The sequence below is a fragment of the Mya arenaria genome, chromosome 10, assembly GCF_026914265.1.
Source record: "Mya arenaria isolate MELC-2E11 chromosome 10, ASM2691426v1".
Taxonomy (NCBI): Eukaryota; Metazoa; Mollusca; class Bivalvia; order Myida; family Myidae; genus Mya; species Mya arenaria.
Window position 1 is genome coordinate 46,311,066 of NC_069131.1, and position 23,648 is coordinate 46,334,713.

The following is a 23,648-nucleotide window of genomic DNA, read 5'->3' on the forward strand; positions in this document are numbered from 1 at the left end:
ATGGTGTTTTGTATAGTGAGTGGTATGGTGTATTGTATAGTGTGTGGTATGGTGTATTGTAAAGTGTGTGGTAGGGTGTATTGTATAGTGTGTGGTATGGTGTATTGTATGGTGAGCTGTATGGTGTCTTGAATAGTGTGTGGTATGGTGTATTGTATAGTGTGTGGTATGGTGTATTGTATAGTGAGTGGTATGGTGTATTGTATAGTGAGTGGTATGGTGTGTTGTATAGTGAGTGGTATGGTGTTTTGTATAGTGAGTGGTTTGGTGTATTGTATAGTGTGTGGTATGGTGAGCTGTATGGTGTATTGTATAGTGTGTGGTATAGTGTATTGCATAGTGTGTGGTATGGTGTATTGTATGTTGAGCTGTATGGTGTATTGTATAGTGTGTGGTATGGTGTATTGTATGGTGTGTGGTATGGTGTATTGTATAGTTTGTGGTATGGTGTTTTGTATAGTGTGTGGTATGGTGTATTGTATAGTGTGTTGTATGGTGTATTGTATAGTGAGTGGTATGGTGTATTGTATAGTGAGTGGTATGGTGTATTGTATAGTGTGTTGTATAGTGTATTGTATATTGAGTGGTGTGGTGTGTTGTATAGTGTGTGGTATGGTGTATTGTATAGTGAGTGGTGTGATGTGTTGTATAGTGTGTGGTATGGTGTATTGTATAGTGAGTGGTATGGTGTTTTGTATAGTGTGTGGTATGGTGTATTGTATAGCGAGTGGTATGGTGTATTGTATAGTGTGTGGTATGGTGTATTGTATAGTGTGTGGTATGGTGTATTGTATAGTGTGTGACATGGTGTATTGTAGTGAGTGGTATGGTGTATTGTATAGTGTGTGGTATGGTGTATTGTATAGTGTGTGGTATGGTGTATTGTATAGTGAGTGGTATGGTGTATTGTATAGTGTGTGGTATGGTGTATTGTACAGTGTGTGGTATGGTGTATTGTATGGTGAGTGGTATGGTGTATTGTATAGTGAGCTGTATGGTGTATTGTATAGTGAGTGGTATGGTGTATTGTATAGTGAGCTGTATGGTGTATTGTATAGTGAGTGGTATGGTGCATTGTATAGTATGTGGTATGGTGTATTGTATAGTGTGTGGTATGGTGTATTGTATAGTGAGTGGTATGGTGTATTGTATAGTGTGTGGTGTGGTGTTTTGTATAGTGTGTGGTATGGTGTATTGTATAGTGAGTGGTATGGTGTATTGTATAGTGTGTGATATGGTGTTTTGTATAGTGTGTGGTATGGTGTATTGTATAGTGAGTGGTATGGTGTATTGTATAGTGTGTGGTATGGTGTATTGTACAGTGTGTGGTATGATGTATTGTATGGTGAGTGGTATGGTGTATTGTATAGTGAGCTGTATGGTGTATTGTATAGTGAGTGGTATGGTGTATTGTATAGTGAGCTGTATGGTGTATTGTATAGTGAGTGGTATGGTGTTTTGTATAGTGAGTGGTATGGTGTATTGTATAGTGAGTGGTATGGTGTTTTGTATAGTGTGTGGTATGGTGTATTGTATAGCGAGTGGTATGGTGTATTGTATAGTGTGTGGTATGGTGTATTGTATAGTGTGTGGTATGGTGTATTGTATAGTGTGTGACATGGTGTATTGTAGTGAGTGGTATGGTGTATTGTATAGTGTGTGGTATGGTGTATTGTATAGTGTGTGGTATGGTGTATTGTATAGTGAGTGGTATGGTGTATTGTATAGTGTGTGGTATGGTGTATTGTACAGTGTGTGGTATGGTGTATTGTATGGTGAGTGGTATGGTGTATTGTATAGTGAGCTGTATGGTGTATTGTATAGTGAGTGGTATGGTGTATTGTATAGTGAGCTGTATGGTGTATTGTATAGTGAGTGGTATGGTGCATTGTATAGTATGTGGTATGGTGTATTGTATAGTGTGTGGTATGGTGTATTGTATAGTGAGTGGTATGGTGTATTGTATAGTGTGTGGTGTGGTGTTTTGTATAGTGTGTGGTATGGTGTATTGTATAGTGAGTGGTATGGTGTATTGTATAGTGTGTGATATGGTGCTTTGTATAGTGTGTGGTATGGTGTATTGTATAGTGAGTGGTATGGTGTATTGTATAGTGTGTGGTATGGTGTATTGTACAGTGTGTGGTATGATGTATTGTATGGTGAGTGGTATGGTGTATTGTATAGTGAGCTGTATGGTGTATTGTATAGTGAGTGGTATGGTGTTTTGTATAGTGAGCTGTATGGTGTATTGTATAGTGAGTGGTATGGTGTTTTGTATAGTGAGTGGTATGGTGTATTGTATAGTGAGTGGTATGGTGTTTTGTATAGTGTGTGGTATGGTGTATTGTATGGTGAGCTGTATGGTGTTTTGTATAGTGTGTGGTATGGTGTATTGTATAGTGTGTGGTATGGTGTATTGTATAGTGTGTGGTATGGTGTATTGTATAGTGAGTGGTATGGTGTATTGTATAGTGTGTGGTATGGTGTATTGTATAGTGAGTGGTATAGTGTATTGTATAGTGTGTGGTATGGTATATTGTATAGTGTGTGGTATGGTGTATTGAATGGTGAGCTGTATGGTGAGCTGTATGGTGTATTGTATAGTGTGTGGTATGGTGTATTGTTTAGTGAGTGGCATACATGGTGTGTTATATAGTGAGTGGTACAGTGTGATGTATAGTTTGTGGTATGGTGTATTGTACAGTACACTCAAAGAGTTAGACCCACTTTCCTCGCTCACTTCGAGGGATAAATTCAATGATGGCGGAATTCCTCCGAGGGTAAAACTGTTGCTCTTGATCAAATCCCCCCAAGTTCCTCCGAGTTGCTGGCTTACCGCCGAGTCTAATATGAACAATAGCGTTGGAAATCATCTGATTTTATGATCCCCCGGCGGAACTTCATGTCTAATCTGATAAGCAAAAAATCATTCTTGTTTAACTCATTTCATTCGGGATACACCTTTTGGTGTAGTTACCTTTTACATGCGGGATACACCAAAAGGTGTAGTTTTTGACGTACTGAACTTTCACTTTATTTACTTTCGTTTTGGCTGTATTGCTTCCGGTTTATATGTTTTCCGGTATGACCAGATGTTATGCGCAGATAGATGCGCAGAACATTTTAATGCAGAAGTGATTTTAAAACTCAAAAATCGAGTTAAATGAAGCTTTTTATTGCGATTTTGATGCGAAAGATGCGAATTATGGTTGAAATGGATGGGACTTCCGACCTGAGTGACGATAGTGATATTGTGATGGTTAATGACAAAGTTTATGTGAATTTGTTTGGTACAAACAAAAGACATATTAAAACAGTGATAGAAATCACACAAAAATGACATTTGCATTATTTTGTGGAGTTTTTTTGACGATCTTGAGGCATTCTAGAATGATAGGATGACAAAGAGGATCACCCCAAGGTTTCCAAGTGGGAATACAAAGAATGGTGGTCCTAAAGAACAATATAACCCGAGGAAGCCAGGCTAATGCACTACTGTCTTTGATAAATAAAACTGTTATGGGGGCAAGACTTTTGGGACCTTCTGGTTGAGGATACAAACAGCTATGCCAACCAACATCGCGATGAACATCCACCGGCCCGATTTGCTCCAAAGTGGACTTAGGATGATATAAACTGTCATAACTTTTTATAGATTGAAATTATTTTCATAATTCTTTCTGCATTTTAAAGATAGATTAATTTAGAAACTTTCATACATTGGATTACCGTATTATATCATGCATAGGACGCACTTTTTTACCCCCAATTCTCGTCTTAAAAATTGCCTGCGTCCTTTCTATGCTATTAGAATTTCATCTGTTTTTTTCCAAGTCCATTTCAGGTCGAAAATATCGGACCGGGGAAGAACGCGGTAATAGTAAGTATCTGTACTGCGTCACCGAAAAGAACAACTGACATAGGTAAAATCACGCAAGTGAACACACGCAGAAATATATTGAATGTTTACTTTAAAATGATTTATTGAGAAATAAATTGAAAAAAACACGAGTGTTTACTTTTTTATAAAAGGGACGCTACTCACAAAATCTCGATGTGAGTCAGCACTTTAACTGGATTGAGTTATAGCGGTAACGGAAATCGGGAAAGGAGGTAAATATCAATTAATCGTTGTTTATGATTTTAATGTTTCGATATTTTACAAAACATTTTGTATGTAACTGTTTTAAAAAATTGATTAAGGAATGTGCATAACGCAAAGTAGCATTATTGTCCCTATCAAATCTTTTCAAATGTGCGAAGGTGTGAAAAACACCCGCTGTCTGTCATTAGAAAAACATCAATAGAACAAACTATTGTGATGGTAATACCTTATGGTTGTTTGTTCGCACTTTACCCGATGTGCCTTCCGCTGGCAAGGCTAATTACCGACACTTAATTATGCCGACATGCTTTAATCCGCACAGCGACAAGCCTTATCAAAACAATCATCAGTTTTGTTGCGATTGCAACGGTTGCAACTGTTGACTGTCATTCAGAAGGCATGTCGAGACTATTGCAACGGTTGCAACTGTTGACTGTCATTCAGAAGGCATGTCGAGACTATTGCAACGGTTGCAACGGTTGACTGTCAGTCGGGACTATTACGGCATTTGTAGAAGTCTTATAATATGCGTAAATGTTCTCAAAATGTCAAGACATATATCACTGTTGTGTACGCTAAATTACCAAAATACGACGATAATTATCGAAATACACAAGACAGTTATCAAAATATGCCTCATATACAATTTTTTGTTTGTTTTTTACTTCAATATATATGTTATAAATACTTGACCAACCTCAATTTTTCGGCTCCGATTTTGACATTTTTCTGCTGCGTCCTATCTTATATATTAAGGGTTTTTACCCGTTTTCTCAACTATTTTTTTGCCTGCGTCCTATCTATGATAGCGTCCTATACATGATATAATACGGTATGTGACATTGAAAAAGTTTTTATGTGTGACTTTTTTGCTTTCAAATAGTTCATATTTATTTTTTGGTTATTTTTTCTTTATTGTCACCTGTTCAACTTGCAAAAAATAATTTATTTAAAATCACTTGCTAATAAAAAGTTATTAGTGTTTATACAACACAGGGGTCATATAAAGTCAGATGGCTTATCAGTTATTGGAAAATGCCCAGATATTCAAGGTATCATATCTAACTGGGTCTCAGAATGAAATGGGTTGTAAGTTATTTGTTTTTATTCTTATGCACATTGTTAATCGTAAAAGATTCTTACCAATGTTTAATTTGTATTTGAATACTGTCTTGAATAATAAACATTGAATCATATAAAGTATTGCCACTAATTGTATTGAATCATTAAGCAGCTGACATTTTACACAATTCTGAACCATGACCTCTGACATCAAGCGCGTGATCAATACTAGGTAGAATGTACTATTTATTATTGGTGTTTAAAAATAGCTATGACGTTTTAGGGAATTTTCCACAGATAACGAGGCAAGAAGGCATTCAACCATGCGCTGTGAACTTTGAATGCATGTTTGACTTCCTGATTTTCAGAAAATGTGTAACCTAGCATTTCTCGGGTGAAATGTGTTTATCAATGTATTCAGCCATTAGCAAAATCACGTTTATTAGATGCATGTACAACTAGTGAAATATGACTGCCTTCTTGTGGTAAGCTAACATCATGCAAAACGGGCAGAGGAAAAAGAATAATAGCGATTTACTCCCTCCAAAACGCCGCGCTGGTTATTCTTAGGTTGACTGATCGCCCTCCGAGGGCCTTAAATTCAAACTCTGAGGAACGCAGACAGTCAATGAATTCATTGTGTTGCCGAAAATCCGCGTAGGGAAACGGAAAGTGGGTCTAACTCGTTGAGTGTGCTGTATATGGAGTGGTATGGTGTATTGTATAGTGAGTTTTTAGTTCTCACTTTTTTAAGTCATTTCTTTATTTGCTTGATAAAAATGTTGATAATAATAGATACCATTGATTCTGTTATTTTTAAAAGTGCACTAAACATTTTATCCATAGGCTGCAAGTTAGACAAAGAGTTGTTGGTTTTAAAACAGACAATAAAAAAGTATTACATTTCTAAGTTTTTGCTAGTTATGTAAAATGATTTTTTTGTTAAAGCTGGCAGACATTTTAACAGTGTCCAGCTTGCAAACATATACTTATTTCCACCAATGCAATCACTATTAAAGTTTTTAAAATACACATTCATCAAAACTTAAAACATGACAAACAGCCAAACACGTTGCTTTCTTCAAGTTTTAAATCCAACTTGAGCTATCACTGAAGGTGATTAATACCCCCGAACGCCACCTCATTTTGATTTATCATTGTATGAAGTTTTATGCTTTTCCATCAAGTAGTTTTCAAGTTACTGTCTGGACAAAAGTTTGACAAAAAGAAAAAAAAAGAAAAGGGCAATAACTCTGTAATTTGCTAAAATAGTGTAGTGATTCATGTACACTGAACTCCCTCTCATTGTGCTGTACCATTGTATAAAGTTTTATTACATTCCATCCAATAGTTTTCAAGTTATGCTCCGGACAAGAACAAAGGGCAATAACTCTGTAATTGGCAGAAATAGAATTGCAGTTCCTGTACACTACACTTCCTCTCATTATGATCTATCACTGTATGAAGATTTATTAAATTCCATCCAATAGTTTCCAAGTTATGCTCCGGACAAGAAAAAGTAACAAAGGGTAGTAACTCTGTAATTAGCTGAAATAGAATTGCGGTTCCTGTACACTGCACTCCCTCTCATTATGATCTATCACTGTATGAAGTTTTATTAAATTCCATCCAATAGTTTTCAAGTTATGCTCCGGACAAGAAAAAGTAACAAAGGGCAGGAACTCTGTGATTAGCTGAAATAGAATTGCGGTTCCTGTACACTGCACTCCCTCTCATTATGATCTATCACTGTATGAAGTTATATTAAATTCCATCCAATAGTTTTCAAGATATGCTCCGGACAAGAAAAAGTAACAAAGGGCAGTAACTCTGTAATTAGCTGAAATAAGAGTTATGGTTCTTGTGCACTGCACTTCCTCTCATTGTGCTTTACCATTGAATTAAGTTTTAATAAATTCAATCAAGTAGTTTGCAAGTTAATGTCTGGAAAAAAAAATGACAGCAAAAAAACAAATAAAGGGCAATAACTCAGTAATTAGCTTAAGTAGAGTTATGGTTCTTGAACACTGCACTTCCTCTCATTGTGCTTTACCATTGTATGAAGTTCCAATGAGTTCCATCCAGTACTTTTCAAGTTGTACTCCGGACAAAAAAAATTAACAAAGGGCAATAACTCAGTAATAAGCAATAATAGAGTTATGGTTATTGTACACTGCACTTCCTCTCATTATGCTCTACCATTGTATGAAGTTTAATCCAATTCCATCCAGTAGTTTTTAAGTTATGCTCCGGACAAGGTAAATTGCAACAGACCGACCAACAAACCGACAGACCGACCGACCGACCTCAGAGTGACTCCAATATATCCCCTTCAAACTTCGTTTGTTGGGGGTATAATAATTGTATATATTGGTACATTGTACTTCTAATCTGATGGCTGATAAAAACCCATCCGAAGACAGCTTATGAGAACACCTAACTTGCAGTCCATGGTGAAGCCACAGAAGCCATTAGATAATTTGTATTTCAGCATGGATTAAAATCAGTTCTTTCGCACTGTAGGTTTTTTTCCTTACATTTACAACATTTCTAGCCCAAGATCTGATGTTGATCCTAGCCAAATTTCATAAACCAAATGGCATTCATATGGCTAAATGCTGTAATAATAAATGGTCACTTACTGTATCCTTGCTGTGATGCCATGTCTTCCTGGGAACCTGAAGCACCTGTTGGGTCTGCTGTCATGGACACATTAGGGTCCCAGCTGTCTGGGGGAGGGGCCATAACATGACCTGGTTCAACACCAGTGATTTCTAACTCATCCATATCAGCATCAGTTGTTTGCTCAAGTTTTACTTTCACATTTGGATCAACAGCACCAAAGTCACCTTGAGAATTATTGCCATGTTCAGTATTGTCACCAGACATAAAGTTAGAGAACTCAGCACCAAGGCCTAGTCCCTCCTGATTTCCATCATTCTGACCCACACTTGACTTGGAGTTTTCATCCTCATTTGCCACATTATGAAAACTGTCCTCTCCAGCACTTTCTGTATCTTCTGGCTCAGTTTTCACTTTCTTAGCTTGGGAAGCCCCTGGCCCTGAATTTGAAGAAGCCATCTGCCTCCTAGGCGACTGAATGCTGTATGGCTCATGCCTTACCCCGGGACCAGCCCGGGTCAAAGTCACTGGGTGGAGGGCTCCTTGCTGTCTTGGGGCCATAAATCTTGGGGACCTTGCCCGGAAACTACCCCTAGGGTCCCCAGGGCTAAACTTTGAGGGTGTGACCTGCTGTTGTTGTTGTTGCAGGCGTACCTGGGCCTCTTCTGCTATTCTTCTTTCTTCCTCTTGCTTCTTTCTATGGTGTGCTGCAATGAAATATTATGCAAAAGGATTAAGTCTCACTTTACTTAAAGGGCAAGAGGCTGCAGCATCTTAATATTTCCTTTAATTCCGCAAGTGTATGTGTGGCCTCTTGTAAGCGCACATCATGCCCATCATTTTGAGTCAAGATCACAATCACCTTGACCTTTGACCTCTTGACTCCCAAATCAGGTTTTTGCCAAGTAATAAGAGCTAATTTTAGGGCTTAATGTTGAGCTGCTGAACCCCATTCTACGAAACAAGGGCTGTTTTATAAGCTGTTTACCTCTATTCACTTGAGATAAACCCACTTTAATATATTTAAGGTCAAAGAACCTTTACCATTGCTCAATAGTCTTCAAAAGTTTTCAACTGGCCTTGGCTGTGTACTCAAAATCAAACATTTGTAATCGAGTCACAGCTAGTACCCAGCTGAAAGTCATGATCCGCTGATAAGGTGTGTAAAAAAGCCAAATATAACAGCCGAGAAACAAACAACATTTCTCTTTGAGCATATATACACTAACTGATGATTAACCTATAGGTGTAACCTTAACATTGCAAAGTATGGACGCGGGTTTTACGAATATTGCCTTTATGTACAGAAACCATGTGCAAAATCAATTTATAATCCCTCCCAGCCTGACAGAATAACAGCCCAGATACAACCAACTAAACTATATCAAATGTTATATGCAGCACTTCATAATGATAAAACTCTAAGTATGACCTTGAACTTTGAAGTAGGATACAACACACATGGCTTTTACATTTCACAAACATGTTTATTTAATTTATTTTCAAATCCACCCATTCATGACAAGGTTACAGACCAGACTGATCAACTATACTCAATCTGCATAGTGCACTTTCTATAAAGATAAAACCTGTAAGTGTGATCGTGACCTTTCAGATTGGTCCCACCTTGATGAAGCTTTGACCTTGAGCCTCAGCCCTGTTAATGTTCCTTTTGTTGTATTTTCATTTCATTTTGCTCTAGTGTCTATCAATGTTCCTGTTGTAATTCACATCTCCGTAGTGTCTGTCAATGTTCCTGTTGTTGTATTTTATTTCGCTGTAGAGTCTGTCAGTGTTCCTGTTGTATTTCATATCGCAGTAGTGTCTGTCAGTGTTCCTGTTGTATTTCATATCGCAGTAGTGTCTGTCAGTGTTCCTGTTGTATTTCATATCACTGTAGTGTCTGTCAGTGTTCCTGTTGTATTTCACATCTCTGTAGTGTCTGTCAGTGTTCCTATTGTATTTCACATCGCTGTAATGTCTGTCAGTGTTCCTGCTGTATTTCATATCTATGTAGTGTCTGTCAGTGTTCCTGTTGTATTTCATATCTCTGTAGTGTCTGTCAGTGTTCCTGTTGTATTTCACATACCTGTAGTGTCTGTCAGTGTTCCTGTTGTATTTCACATCGCTGTAATGTCTGTCAATGTTCCTGCTGTATTTCAGATCTCTGTAGTGTCTGTCAGTGTTCCTATTGTATTTGATATCGCTGTAATGTCTGTCAGTGTTCCTGTTGTATTTCATATGGCTGTAGTGTCTGTCAATGGTCCTATTGTATTTCATATGGCTGTAGTGTCTGTCAGTGGTCCTATTGTATTTCATATAGCTGTAGTGTCTGTCAATGGTCCTATTGTATTTCATATAGCTGTAGTGTCTGTCAATGGTCCTGTTGTATTTCATATGGCTGTAGTGTCTGTCAGTGTTCCTGTTGTATTTCATATCACTGTAGTGTCTGTCAATGGTCCTGTTGTATTTCATATGGCTGTAGTGTCTGTCAGTGGTCCTATTGTATTTCATATGGCTGTAGTGTCTGTCAGTGGTCCTATTGTATTTCATATAGCTGTAGTGTCTGTCAATGGTCCTGTTGTATTTCATATGGCTGTAGTGTCTGTCAATGTTCCTGTTGTATTTCATATCACTGTAGTGTCTGTCAATGGTCCTGTTGTATTTCATATCGCTGTAGTGTCTGTCAGTGTTCCTGTTGTATTTCATATGGCTGTAGTGTCTGTCAGTGTTCCTGTTGTATTTCATATCACTGTAGTGTCTGTCAGAGTTCCTGTTGTATTTCATATCTCTGTAGTGTCTGTCAGTGTTCCTGTTGTATTTCATATCACTGTAGTGTCTGTCAGTGTTCCTGTTGTATTTCATATCACTGTAGTGTCTGTCAGTGTTCCTGTTGTATTTCATATCTCTGTAGTGTCTGTCAGTGTTCCTGTTGTATTTCATATATCTGTAGTGTCTGTCAATGTTCCTGTTGTATTTCATATCGCTGTAGTGTCTGTCAGTGTTCCTGTTGTATTTCATATCTCTGTAGTGTCTGTCAGTGGTCCTATTGTATTTGATATATCTGTAGTGTCTGTCAGTGTTACTGTTGTATTTCATATATCTGTAGTGTCTGTCAATGTTCCTGTTGTATTTCATATCGCTGTAGTGTCTGTCAGTGTTCCTGTTGTATTTCATATGGCTGTAGTGTCTGTCAATGTTCCTGTTGTATTTCATATATCTGTAGTGTCTGTCAGTGTTACTGTTGTATTTCATATATCTGTAGTGTCTGTCAGTGTTACTGTTGTATTTCATATCTCTGTAGTGTCTGTCATTGTTCCTGTTGTATTTCATATCGCTGTAGTGTCTGTCAGTGTTCCTGTTGTATTTCATATATCTGTAGTGTCTGTCAATGTTCCTGTTGTATTTCATATGGCTGTAGTGTTTTTCAGTGTTACTGTTGTATTTCATATCTCTGTAGTGTCTGTCAATGTTACTGTTGTATTTCATATCTCTGTAGTGTCTGTCAATGTTACTGTTGTATTTCATATCTCTGTAGTGTCTGTCAATGTTACTGTTGTATTTCATATCTCTGTAGTGTCTGTCAGTGTTCCTGTTGTATTTCATATCTCTGTAGTGTCTGTCAGTGTTACTGTTGTATTTCATATATCTGTAGTGTCTGTCAAAGTTACTGTTGTATTTCATATCTCTGTAGTGTCTGTCAGTGTTCCTGTTGTATTTCATATATCTGTAGTGTCTGTCAATGTTCCTGTTGTATTTCAAATCGCTGTAGTGTCTGTCAGTGTTCCTGTTGTATTTCATATCTCTGTAGTGTCTGTCAATGGTCCTGTTGTATTTCATATCTCTGTAGTGTCTGTCAGTGTTCCTGTTGTATTTCATATCTCTGTAGTGTCTGTCAGTGGTCCTATTGTATTTGATATAGCTGTAGTGTTTCATATCACTGTAGTGTCTGTCAATGTTCCTATTGTATTTCATATGGCTGTAATGTCTGTCAATGTTCCTATTGTATTTCATATCACTGTAGTGTCTGTCAACGGTCCTATTGTATTTCATATCTCTGTAGTGTCTGTCAATGGTCCTATTGTATTTCGTATCACTGTAGTGTCTGTCAGTGTTCCTGTTGTATTTCGTATCACTGTAGTGTCTGTCAGTGTTCCTGTTGTATTTCATATCACTGTAGTGTCTGTCAATGTTCCTGTTGTATTTCGTATCACTGTAGTGTCTGTCAATGGTCCTATTGTATTTCATATCTCTGTAGTGTCTGTCAATGGTCCTATTGTATTTCATATCTCTGTAGTGTCTGTCAATGGTCCTTTTGTATTTCATATGGCTGTAGTGTCTGTCAATGGTCCTATTGTATTTCATATCACTGTAGTGTCTGTCAATGGTCCTATTGTATTTCATATCTCTGTAATGTCTGTCAATGTTCCTGTTGTATTTCATATCTCTGTAGTGTCTGTCAATGGTCCTATTGTATTTCATATCGCTGTAGTGTCTGTCAATGTTCCTATTGTATTTCATATCGCTGTAGTGTCTGTCAATGTTCCTGTTGTATTTCATATCACTGTAGTGTCTGTCAATGTTCCTGTTGTATTTCATATCACTGTAGTGTCTGTCAGTGTTCCTGTTGTATTTCATATCTCTGTTGTGTCTGTCAATGTTCCTGTTGTTGTATTTTATTTCGCTGTAGTGTCTGTCAGTGTTCCTGTTGTATTTCATATCACTGTAGTGTCTGTCAATGGTCCTACTGTATTTCATATCTCTGTAGTGTCTGTCAATATTCCTATTGTATTGCATATCTCTGTAGTATCTGTCAATGGTCCTACTGTATTTCATATCTCTGTAGCAGGGATAATTCTACGTAAGATTTTCAATGAGAGAATTGCTCCCATTTGTCCAAAATTGGTGAGAGAATTTTAATTTCAGTGAGATTTTTATAATACATGGATAACGCAGTGAAAAAACAATGCATAACAGTAACTTTATTCATAAATATCAATACGGTATATTTACAAATTTACAATCTATAGATATATAGATATGATATATACATTTGTTTGACTAGAAGAAAACACTTGTTAACAGTTCCGACATCATGAACATTCATACTCATCATACTTGAGCAAAAAATAGGATTTAGCCATTTTAGCTGATAGGTGCATTGACTTTTTTGGGGGGGAGATGAAGGCTTTCCATTTTTGTTTTCATCTGAAGCTGGTATTTTATTTTGGTCCAGAGACTTTTTTCAAGGAATGCAAACAACGTTTTCTGATTTGACATTTTGACGCTTCCGATATTGTAGACGCCTTTAAAATGCAGTGGTAACCCGTGTAAACAAAATTATTCCGGGTCGCAAAAATGCTTGAAAACAAGTGCGTGGACGATATCGATTAAAACATTGGATAACACAAATGCGTTCTATGCAGGGGAGGCAATTCGTCCGTAATTCAATTAATATAACCAAAAAGCCATCAGCGATTACGATGCTTTATTTTGTAAAACAACAAAAGGGAAAAGACACAAAATACACAAATTGCAATCAAGCGCAAGAATATCTCGCATTTATATGATTTGTATGCGATTTGAGCGATTTTTATGCGAGAAATCGAGGAAATCGCTTACTAGAATTATCCCTGCTGTAGTGTCTGTCAGTGTTCCTACTGTATTTCATAACTCTGTAGTGTCTGTCAGTGTTCCTGTTGTATTTCACATCTCTGTAGTGTCTGTCAGTGTTCCTATTGTATTTCACATCGCTGTAATGTCTGTCAGTGTTCCTGCTGTATTTCATATCTATGTAGTGTCTGTCAGTGTTCCTGTTGTATTTCATATCTCTGTAGTGTCTGTCAGTGTTCCTGTTGTATTTCACATACCTGTAGTGTCTGTCAGTGTTCCTGTTGTATTTCACATCGCTGTAATGTCTGTCAATGTTCCTGCTGTATTTCAGATCTCTGTAGTGTCTGTCAGTGTTCCTATTGTATTTGATATCGCTGTAATGTCTGTCAGTGTTCCTGTTGTATTTCATATGGCTGTAGTGTCTGTCAATGGTCCTATTGTATTTCATATGGCTGTAGTGTCTGTCAGTGGTCCTATTGTATTTCATATAGCTGTAGTGTCTGTCAATGGTCCTATTGTATTTCATATAGCTGTAGTGTCTGTCAATGGTCCTGTTGTATTTCATATGGCTGTAGTGTCTGTCAGTGTTCCTGTTGTATTTCATATCACTGTAGTGTCTGTCAATGGTCCTGTTGTATTTCATATGGCTGTAGTGTCTGTCAGTGGTCCTATTGTATTTCATATGGCTGTAGTGTCTGTCAGTGGTCCTATTGTATTTCAATTGGCTGTAGTGTCTGTCAATGGTCCTGTTGTACTTCATATCGCTGTAATGTCTGTCAGTGTTCCTGTTGTATTTCATATCGCTGTAGTGTCTATCAATGTTCCTGTTGTATTTCATATCACTGTAGTGTCTGTCAGTGTTCCTGTTGTATTTCATATCTCTGTAGTGTCTGTCAATGTTCCTGTCTGTCAGTGTTCCTATTGTATTTCATATGGCTGTAGTGTCTGTCAGTGTTCCTATTGTATGTCATATGGCTGTAGTGTCTGTCAGTGGTCCTGTTGTATTTCATATGGCTGTAGTGTCTGTCAGTGGTCATGTTGTATTTCATATGGCTATAGTGTCTGTCAGTGGTCCTATTGTATTTAATATAGCTGTAGTGTCTGTCAATGGCCCTGTTGTATTTCATATGGCTGTAGTTTCTGTCAGTGTTCCTGTTGTATTTCATATCACTGTAGTGTCTGTCAATGGTCCTGTTGTATTTCATATGGCTGTAGTGTCTGTCAATGGTCCTATTGTATTTCATATCTCTGTAGTGTCTGTCAATGGTCCTATTGTATTTCATATCTCTGTAGTGTCTGTCAATGTTCCTGTTGTATTTCATATCACTGTAGTGTCTGTCAATGTTCCTGTTGCATTTCATATCACTGTAGTGTCTGTCAATGTTCCTATTGTATTTCATATGGCTGTAGTGTCTGTCAGTGTTCCTATTGCATTTCATATCTCTGTAATGTCTGTCAATGGTCCTGTTGTATTTCATATCTCTGTAGTGTCTGTCAATGTTCCTGTTGTATTTCATATCTCTGTAGTGTCTGTCAATGTTCCTGTTGTATTTCATATCTCTGTAGTGTCTGTCAATGTTCCTGTTGTATTTCATATCACTGTAGTGTCTGTCAATGGTCCTATTGTATTTCATATGGCTGTAGTGTCTGTCAATGTTCCTGTTGTATTTCATATCACTGTAGTGTCTGTCAATGTTCCTATTGTATTTCATATGGCTGTAGTGTCTGTCAATGTTCCTATTGTATTTCATATGGCTGTAGTGTCTGTCAATGTTCCTATTGTATTTCATATCTCTATAGTGTCTGTCAATGTTCCTGTTGTATTTCATATCACTGTAGTGTCTGTCAATGGTCCTATTGTATTTCATATGGCTGTAGTGTCTGTCAATTTTCCTATTGTATTTCATATCACTGTAGTGTCTGTCAATGGTCCTATTGTATTTCATATGGCTGTAGTGTCTGTCAGTGGTCCTATTGTATTTCATATCTCTGTAGTGTCTGTCAATGGTCCTACTGTATTTCATATCTCTGTAGTGTCTGTCAATGGTCCTACTGTTTTTCATATCTCTATAGTGTCTGTCAATGTTCCTGTTGTATTTCATATCTCTGTAGTGTCTGGCAATGGTCCTATTGTATTTCATATGGCTGTAGTGTCTGTCAATGGTCCTGTTGTATTTCATATGGCTGTAGTGTCTGTCAGTGGTCCTCTTGTATTTCAATTGGCTGTAGTGTCTGTCAGTGGTCCTGTTGTATTTCATATGGCTGTAGTGTCTGTCAGTGGTCCTGTTGTATTTCATATCTCTGTAGTGTCTGTCAGTGGTCCTGTTGTATTTCAATTGGCTGTAGTGTCTGTCAGAGGTCCTATTGTATTTCATATCACTGTAGTGCCTGTCAGTGTTCCTGTTGTATTTCATATCACAGTAGTGCTGTCAGTGGTCCTATTGTATTTCATATGGCTGTAGTGTGTGTCAATGGTCCTATTGTATTTCATATAGCTGTAGTGTCTGTCAGTGGTCCTGTTGTATTTCATATCTCTGTAGTGTCTGTCAGTGGTCCTATTGTATTTCAATTGGCTGTAGTGTCTGTCAATGGTCCTATTGTATTTCAAGTGGCTGTAGTGTCTGTCAGTGGTCCTAATGTATTTCATATCACTGTAGTGTCTGTCAGTGTTCCTGTTGTATTTCAATTGGCTTTAGTGTCTGTCAGTGGTGCTATTGTATTTCATATCACTGTAGTGTCTGTCAATGTTCCTGTTGTATTTCATATCACTGTAGTGTCTGTCAATGTTCCTGTTGTATTTCATATGGCTGTAGTGTCTGTCAGTGGTCCTATTGTATTTCATATGGCTGTAGTGTCTGTCAATGTTCCTGTTGTATTTCATATGGCTGTAGTGTCTGTCAATGTTCCTGTTGTATTTCATATCGCTGTAGTGTCTGTCAGTGTTCCTATTGTACTTCATATCGCTGTAGTGTCTGTCAATGTTCCTTCGTTGTGCCTGCTGTTGTGGTGTCCTTCATTGTGCCTGTCTTTGTATTTGATGTTACTGCCAAGTCCAGCAGTGTTCTTGATGTTGTATTTAATCACAATGCTCTGTCCATTGATCATGATGCCAGTTGTTGACATATTTTATGTCAATGATGTGTCTGTTTGTCAATGTTTCTTTGATCATAGTTCATGCCACTACCATGTCTATAATGTTCCTGTTGTCCTATTTGATATTCCTGCCAAGTCTTTCTATGTTCCTGTCCTCATTTTTCATGTCACCGCCGAGTCCATCTGACATCCATCTTCTACTTCATGTCACTACTCCACGGCCTCTAAACGCCAGCTCCACCACTTTACGGTGGTGCAAAGAAAAAGAGCTGTCGACACTTCCGTGGTGGAGCTGTGCCCTATGTTTACATTAACAAATGTGATTATGGTTTATATTTTATTTGATAATTTCATTTGACGGACATATTTCAAAAATCGTAGAATGTGGTACCGTGTAAGAATACTTATACTGCAAGCTGGTTACTATTTCGTTTCAATATTGTGCAAACTGTGGTGCCAGGAACTTTTCTCCCGAATCGGACTTGTGCATATTTTGAGATCTGATTCAAAGCAAGTACATTTCGGAGCTTACACACCCCGTAAGAACATTCTCATGCATGCAAACATAACTGGTATGCATAGTACCTATTTCTGAACACAACAAATCTAATAAGCTCTTCTTAAAAAGGAAATATGCACATATTAATAAAAGTGGTGGCGCTGTCGTCCTAGTGGTGGCGCTATCGAGTATGTTTTGTGCTTGAAGTTATATAAAAAGTTTTTAGAATGAATACATAAGTTGCTATGTTTATCATTCATTGAACATTATGCTGGTTATGCATACTACGTGCAGAAACTCGACTCTTCGCGAACTACCTTAACCTTATTGAAAACTATTCCGAAAACAAACGGCTAAGTGCTTTTATTTTACCATAGAACTCTAAGTATATATCATGTGTGTCCGGTACGGATAGAAAAAATCCGACAAGAGTGCACGCGCGAAAGCCGAGTTACCGGCCACGCAGCGTGACCGAGGGACGAATATTTCGATCCGGACAGGAAAAACGTGATTGAGATTTTTTCTTGCATATCTAAAATTATCAATTTGTGGAAAATTGACTTTTTTGACGCACTTTTGTACATTTTACCAAAAAGAGCTTGAAATTTTGTTTACTGGCGTCATAAAGCGCAGTAATTTTAAATCACTATTGATGTCAAATAGTAACTATTTCAATTGCGTTTTTACGATTATTTATTATCTATCTTAATTAAGTGCATACTTAATCATTTGATTGTGCTTTATTGAAATGGAATAATGTACTTTTCACAAACCATACAATAAAATATATAAGAAGTGGCGCGTTGTTGCGTGTGACATCTTACATGGGGGTGTGAGATGCATTTTTCTAGCACTGGTCACATGACCGTTTACACACGTCCGGTCTGCAAAAATACCCATCTCTTAACCGGACACATATGATAGATACTTATAGTTCTATGGTAAATTTAACAGCACAAACCCGTTTTTTTTCGAATTAGTTTTCAGTAAGGTTTAAGTAGTTAGCGTAGAGTTTTGTTTCCGCAAGAAATATGAATAACCTGCATAACAATGAATGATAAACATAGCAACCTTAATATTCATTCCAAAGGCGTTTACTTTTTATATTACTTCAAGGGCAAAACATACTCGACAGCGCCACCACTAGGGCAACAGCGCCACCACTTTTATAAATATGTGCATTTTTCCTTTTTAAGAATTGCTTATCAGTTGTGTTGTGTTCTGGCATAGGTACTATGCATAACAGTTATGTTTGCATGCGTGAGAATGTTCTTACGGGGTGTGTAAGCACCAAATTGTACTTGCTCTGCAATCACATCTCAAATTATGCAAATGTCCGATTCGGGAGAAAAGCTCTTGACACCACAGTTTGCACAATATTGAAACGAAATAGTAACCAGCTTGCAGTATTAGTGTTCTTGCACAGTACCACATTCTCCGATTTTTGAAATATGTCCGTTAAATGAAATTATCAAATAACATATAAACCATACTCACATTTGTTAATGTAAACATAGGGCACAGCTCCACCACGGAAGTGTCAACAGCTCTTTTTCTTTGCACCACCATTAAGTGGTGGAGCTGGCGTTTAGAGGCCGTGTACTCTGTCCATCATACTCCAGTCGTCATCATGTTTTGAAAGTTTAAATTACTTCAAATTAAAATTGTTTAATGTTCAAATTTTTTAAATGCAATTTAAATACCGTATTTTCTCGACTATAAGACGGGGAAATTTGGTCCTGATTTTGAACCTTAAAGTAGGGGGCCCGTCTTATAGGTGAGTCAATAAGAATTTCATAAAGAATAGAGTCATAATCAGGAATATTCAACATAAGGTATTCAACTGACTGATTTATTGTCTGTGGATGACACCCCAATAAAAGTATTCAACTGACTGATTTATTGTCTGTGGATGACACCCCAATAAAAGTGACACGATCACACCCATCGGATTAAGACGACCATAGATCTGCTTTGTTTCGCTACGATGAACACTCAATATAACACATGTTATCGGTCCAAACACATCGTTTTTCACAGGAGACATATTTTGTTACCTTAAAAAATTAATATTTTTTTTAAAAAATGCATTGTTATTTTTTCTATGTCGTAAATAAAACTTACCTTTTTTCTTACTATAAGGCTTTGCATATATCATGCACATTAATGTAACTAGCAGATTTCAATACATATTTCATTAATCATTACATTAATTTATCCGCAATCATCAATGGTTATTTATTACTCAAAATTTAAGTCCCATCAACTGCAATCCAAACAAACACTTGCGAAAATATAACGCATTAACACATGTAATGGAATTTGTTCTGTTTGTCACTGCAGATCAAACAGTACAATTTGAACATAACAGCACTAGATGTGTAAAGATCAAAGATGCACTGCAATGGTTTGCATTTAAATAGGTCAATCAAATACCGTATGAACCCACTTATATCCCAAAATTGCGTCTAGGCTGGTTCAAACATACCATACCATCGGAAAATAAAAATCAATAATCCCAAATGAAGCAAATGAAAAAATTTAGTTGATATTTGACTGTTAAGCTTGAAAATTATTACAGACTTGGAGAATTTCAAGTGCTGGATTTGCTTTAAAAATCTACCCCGTCTTATAAACGAGTCAAGACAAAAACACCAGATTTCATGGGCAATGTACAGACAATGCGAATGTCCGTCGGACATGTCCGGTATATTTCAATTTTGACCGACGAAACTTTTGTTTTGGTCGGTCACAATGTCCGGTGAAAAATTAAAGTCAGCACCGTTTAATTTTCGGAAAATTTACTTTCAGTTTCTAAATAAATGTTCAGAGTTATTTTTATATCATGATTATTCAGCGTGTTAATCCGTGTTTCACTATTTGTAAACCCCGTTTCGACATGTTTCCGTAAAAGCCGATAAAACACGTAAGGTTCCGATTTCAGCTGGTACTCTAATACTTTTATTTTACGGAAATGTTCGGAAATTACAAAATTTCGTATGTAGTGGTTCCCGGCAATCGTGTTAATTTAAATATGATGATTAATATACCGAGCTGACTTTCTTTCCGCTCTGTTTAACATTGCCAATAACAAGAACTCTACTTTTGTTTTTGCATAAATGTTGTGCCTGAGTTTGACTTGTAGTACAATTCGTTACATTTTATAACCCTATTGTATCTTTAATTTAAAGATGAACTAAAAGAGAAAGATCTAGCTGTTTCATGGGTAGACGAACCAGATATGAGGTTTTTTTTGGGAGGCAAGGGAAGAAAAAAATTATGACATTTATAAGATCCGAATATTGATTTTTTTACATTATGTTTGGCTTTTTTTTTGTAATTTATTATAGTACTGTAAGACAAATCTAACCAAAAAGATCTAAACCTGTTATAATGGGGAATTACAAAACTTATTTAAAAAAGAGGCTTAAAATCAAGGTTTAGGCTGATGTTACTGAATACTGTTTGTAACATTGCGACAGGTAAAAATTTGGTGCGACAGGTAAACTTGCAGTGTTTACCTGTCGCAATGTCGTGTGAAGAAGGAAAAGTTTTCGTGTTGTCTGAAAGTATGGGGGTCGTCTTATAAGCGGATCGCCTTATAGTCGGGAAAACACGGTAATACAGTGTTCGACACTAACCGGGTCCCGGGATCCTGAGGACACCAATTTTTCGGGAGGGACACCAGAACTTCGAAGTCCGGTATTCTGTTGGGACATTAAAATTTTGAATGATAAAAGCTCAATATCAATAAATAAAAAGCTTTTTATTTATTTATTACCTAAATTTGGGTCCCCCTAAATTTCTTAAAAGTGCATACGTAAAAATGATATTATTATTAATACGTTGCACACACTAAAGCGAAAGTATGCCTGACTTTTTAACTATTGTTACATCATGAATCTATAAATAAACAGGTCATTTCACAGTGCGCACTTCTGTTTTGTTGTTTACATTATCAACAAGGTCAGAGGTGACAGACTTTTATTATCGGTACAATAATTATGTTGAATTAGTTTGCTTATGTGTCAGAACCACCCCAAAAAAATGACTTTGATGCCTTAATGATGCGACCTTTGAGTTGTTACAGTAACATTTACGGCACAAATACCGGAATCCTTCTATTCAGCATTCTTTGTTTTAAGCTTTGATCAAAACAACATAGAAATAAAATTCCCAAAGTTTTATTAATGCAACCAATGTATAAAATTTTAAGACATTTTAACATACAAATTTTTTCGGTCGTCTGCTCTTCCAGTATGCTCTACACCTGTTGGGCAGTCTGATTGATTGATCAGCAGCTTTACTTAATATAAACTTGAGTTTTCACAAGCCAGATGTAATATTCCAACTGTTTCTCAATCAAAGCACTGACAAAGACCCTGAACCATGACATATTTTATGCATATTTTCCGAAAATCTAAAAATAGTACCAACCATCAAGTTTTTATTTACATTGTATCCATCTTTGTTTTTGACTGAAAACAAAAGGGACTTAGAGAAAATTTCTACCGCTTTTGAACCCAATTTACTGACTCGTAGACCCAAATCTTCCTCTTGCCATTGCCAGAGGTTCATATGTCTGACATTTTGCTACTAACTTGTCATTACATGCTGTTGACAGGGTTCGAATTTAGCACTCGCACACTCACAAAATGCGAGCCAAAATTGAAAAATGCGAGTTGAATTTAAAGACACTTTTTGCAGAAAATATGCAATCCTCGAAATAGATATGAACATAATCGGTGATCAATTCCTGCACAATAGTTATTAAACTAATTTTAGAAATGCCTCCTTTCGTTTTCCAATAATCACACAGAAATTGATGACGTAGATTAACGTTATGCGCACAGGCAGGTACTCGTTACTATGTGGCATGTACTTGTTACTATGTATTTTTGTAGACTGGTTTTTCGTTTCTATTTTTGGCGGCGGTTTTTAGCGATAATCGTATCGCGACACAGTCTGAATAATGATGAAAAGCAAACAGATTATCAAAAAAAGTTAAATTCGAACCCTGGTTGAAAACATGTAAATGTATAATATGGTGTTTTAAAGACACTGTATTTGCATATTGAATTTAATATTAAAACAGGGTAAGTAATGAAACAAGAGGCCCAAAAGGGCCTATGCTCTACTGGCATGGCTTTTGTGGTCATATCAATCTACAGCATGTATGTATGGGTAAAAGGCAACAGACATATAGTTTATGTTTGGTGTTTGGGTTACCTGAAAACGTAGCATGTTCAACATCTGAGCCCAGAAAGTATTGTAAGCAGATTAGTTGCATGAACTATTTTAATATGTGCCAAATAAAAGTCATCTGACAAAAAAAATGCTTTCAAAACTGTACTCATAGTAAAAATTTCTGTAGTTTTAAAAGTTAAAAAAAGTTGGTCAAAAGGTCAAAGTCAAGGGCATCCTAGGACAACATTGATCAATTTGAACAAACATTCACAATCAATTGTGCTGAGATGGATGCACGAACACACAAAAAGATTTTCAAACCTTTGTAGATTTATGTTTACCAAACCTGTGAACCCTGGGTGTGGCCAGTAATGACACCAGGTGCATAACTTAAAACATTCACAACCAATTTTGTTAAGATGAATCTGCAAAATAGAATTCGCTCATGCAGACCTGGCTAAAAATAGAAAGCATTTCTTTAAAACTTTCATGGCCCATAATCTAGGCATTTATGGGCGGATCTGGCTGGTTTTCGAAAGGAACCGAGCTCTAATGGATATCTAGATACTGTACATGTTTCATCGAGATACAATCAAAACTGAAGACTGTATCGTGTTCACAACCAATTGTTTACAGACGCACAACCGCACGGATGCACATACTGCGTACACATTACCATCGCATAAGCTGGTATAAAATGAAAGGGACACCTGATTTCAAATGCTGGTGTCCCTTCGGGATCCCTTGGAAAAGTGGTTAGTGTCAACACCTGAGAATACAATTTTTTTTTAAGAAAATGTATAACACACGTGTATATTGTGTATTGTTTAATTCCTATATATATGTATGCACATTGCTTTATAATGATGTATTTCGTGAACATAATTGTGTTGCTAACTGAGAAATACATTAACCATATGGAATGTTGTAAAAGGAAGAAAGCCCGATGGATCACGCCATTGCGATCAATCATGCCGTGGTGTCAATCCAGCAACTTGATTTATATTACCCCATGCCTGAATCAGATACAGAATGTAACAGAAAGTAATAACATTTAACCATTGGAAAAATTACGTATTTGTTTACAATTTTCAGCTGAACAAGAGCGGTCACAGACAGCTATATCCCCCGCCTCATGGGGACATTTTTTGTAATGAACACCAATCAATGGTAAGGGTAGTTTAACAGGAACATAAGAAATGCGTAAAATTAAGAAAGGGCAATAACTCTTTCAAAAAAGGTCAAATTGCAAAAACCTGACAATATGCGCTGTGTCACTATATAGTCATAAACATCAGAGGAGTTGCTTCACTTTATGATCATCAATCTGTGAAAGTTTGGTAGAAATCACATGAAAAATGTAAGAGGAGTTGCGAAGAAACCAATTTTAAAAGTAAAATAAGCAAAGGGCAATAACTCTTTCAAATATGGTCAAATCAGGAAAGCCCGACGATATGCGCTGCTTCA

General features: G+C 36.9%; 1 protein-coding gene across 22 annotated transcripts in view; it reads right to left on the bottom strand.

The window, feature by feature from the left end:
• The window catches only part of LOC128205975 (zinc finger protein with KRAB and SCAN domains 7-like), a 119,882-nt gene that overhangs the window by 86,900 nt on the left and 9,334 nt on the right, over positions 1–23,648 (bottom strand). For all 22 annotated transcript variants that reach the window (XR_008256361.1, XR_008256360.1, XR_008256362.1 and 19 more), the window contains exon 4: positions 7,810–8,496. Coding sequence is in view for 18 of the 22 variants with exons in the window: in XM_052908097.1 (XP_052764057.1) it covers positions 7,810–8,496 (687 nt within the window). In the remaining 4 variants the exon portion in view is untranslated. The remainder of the gene's footprint in view (positions 1–7,809; positions 8,497–23,648) is intronic.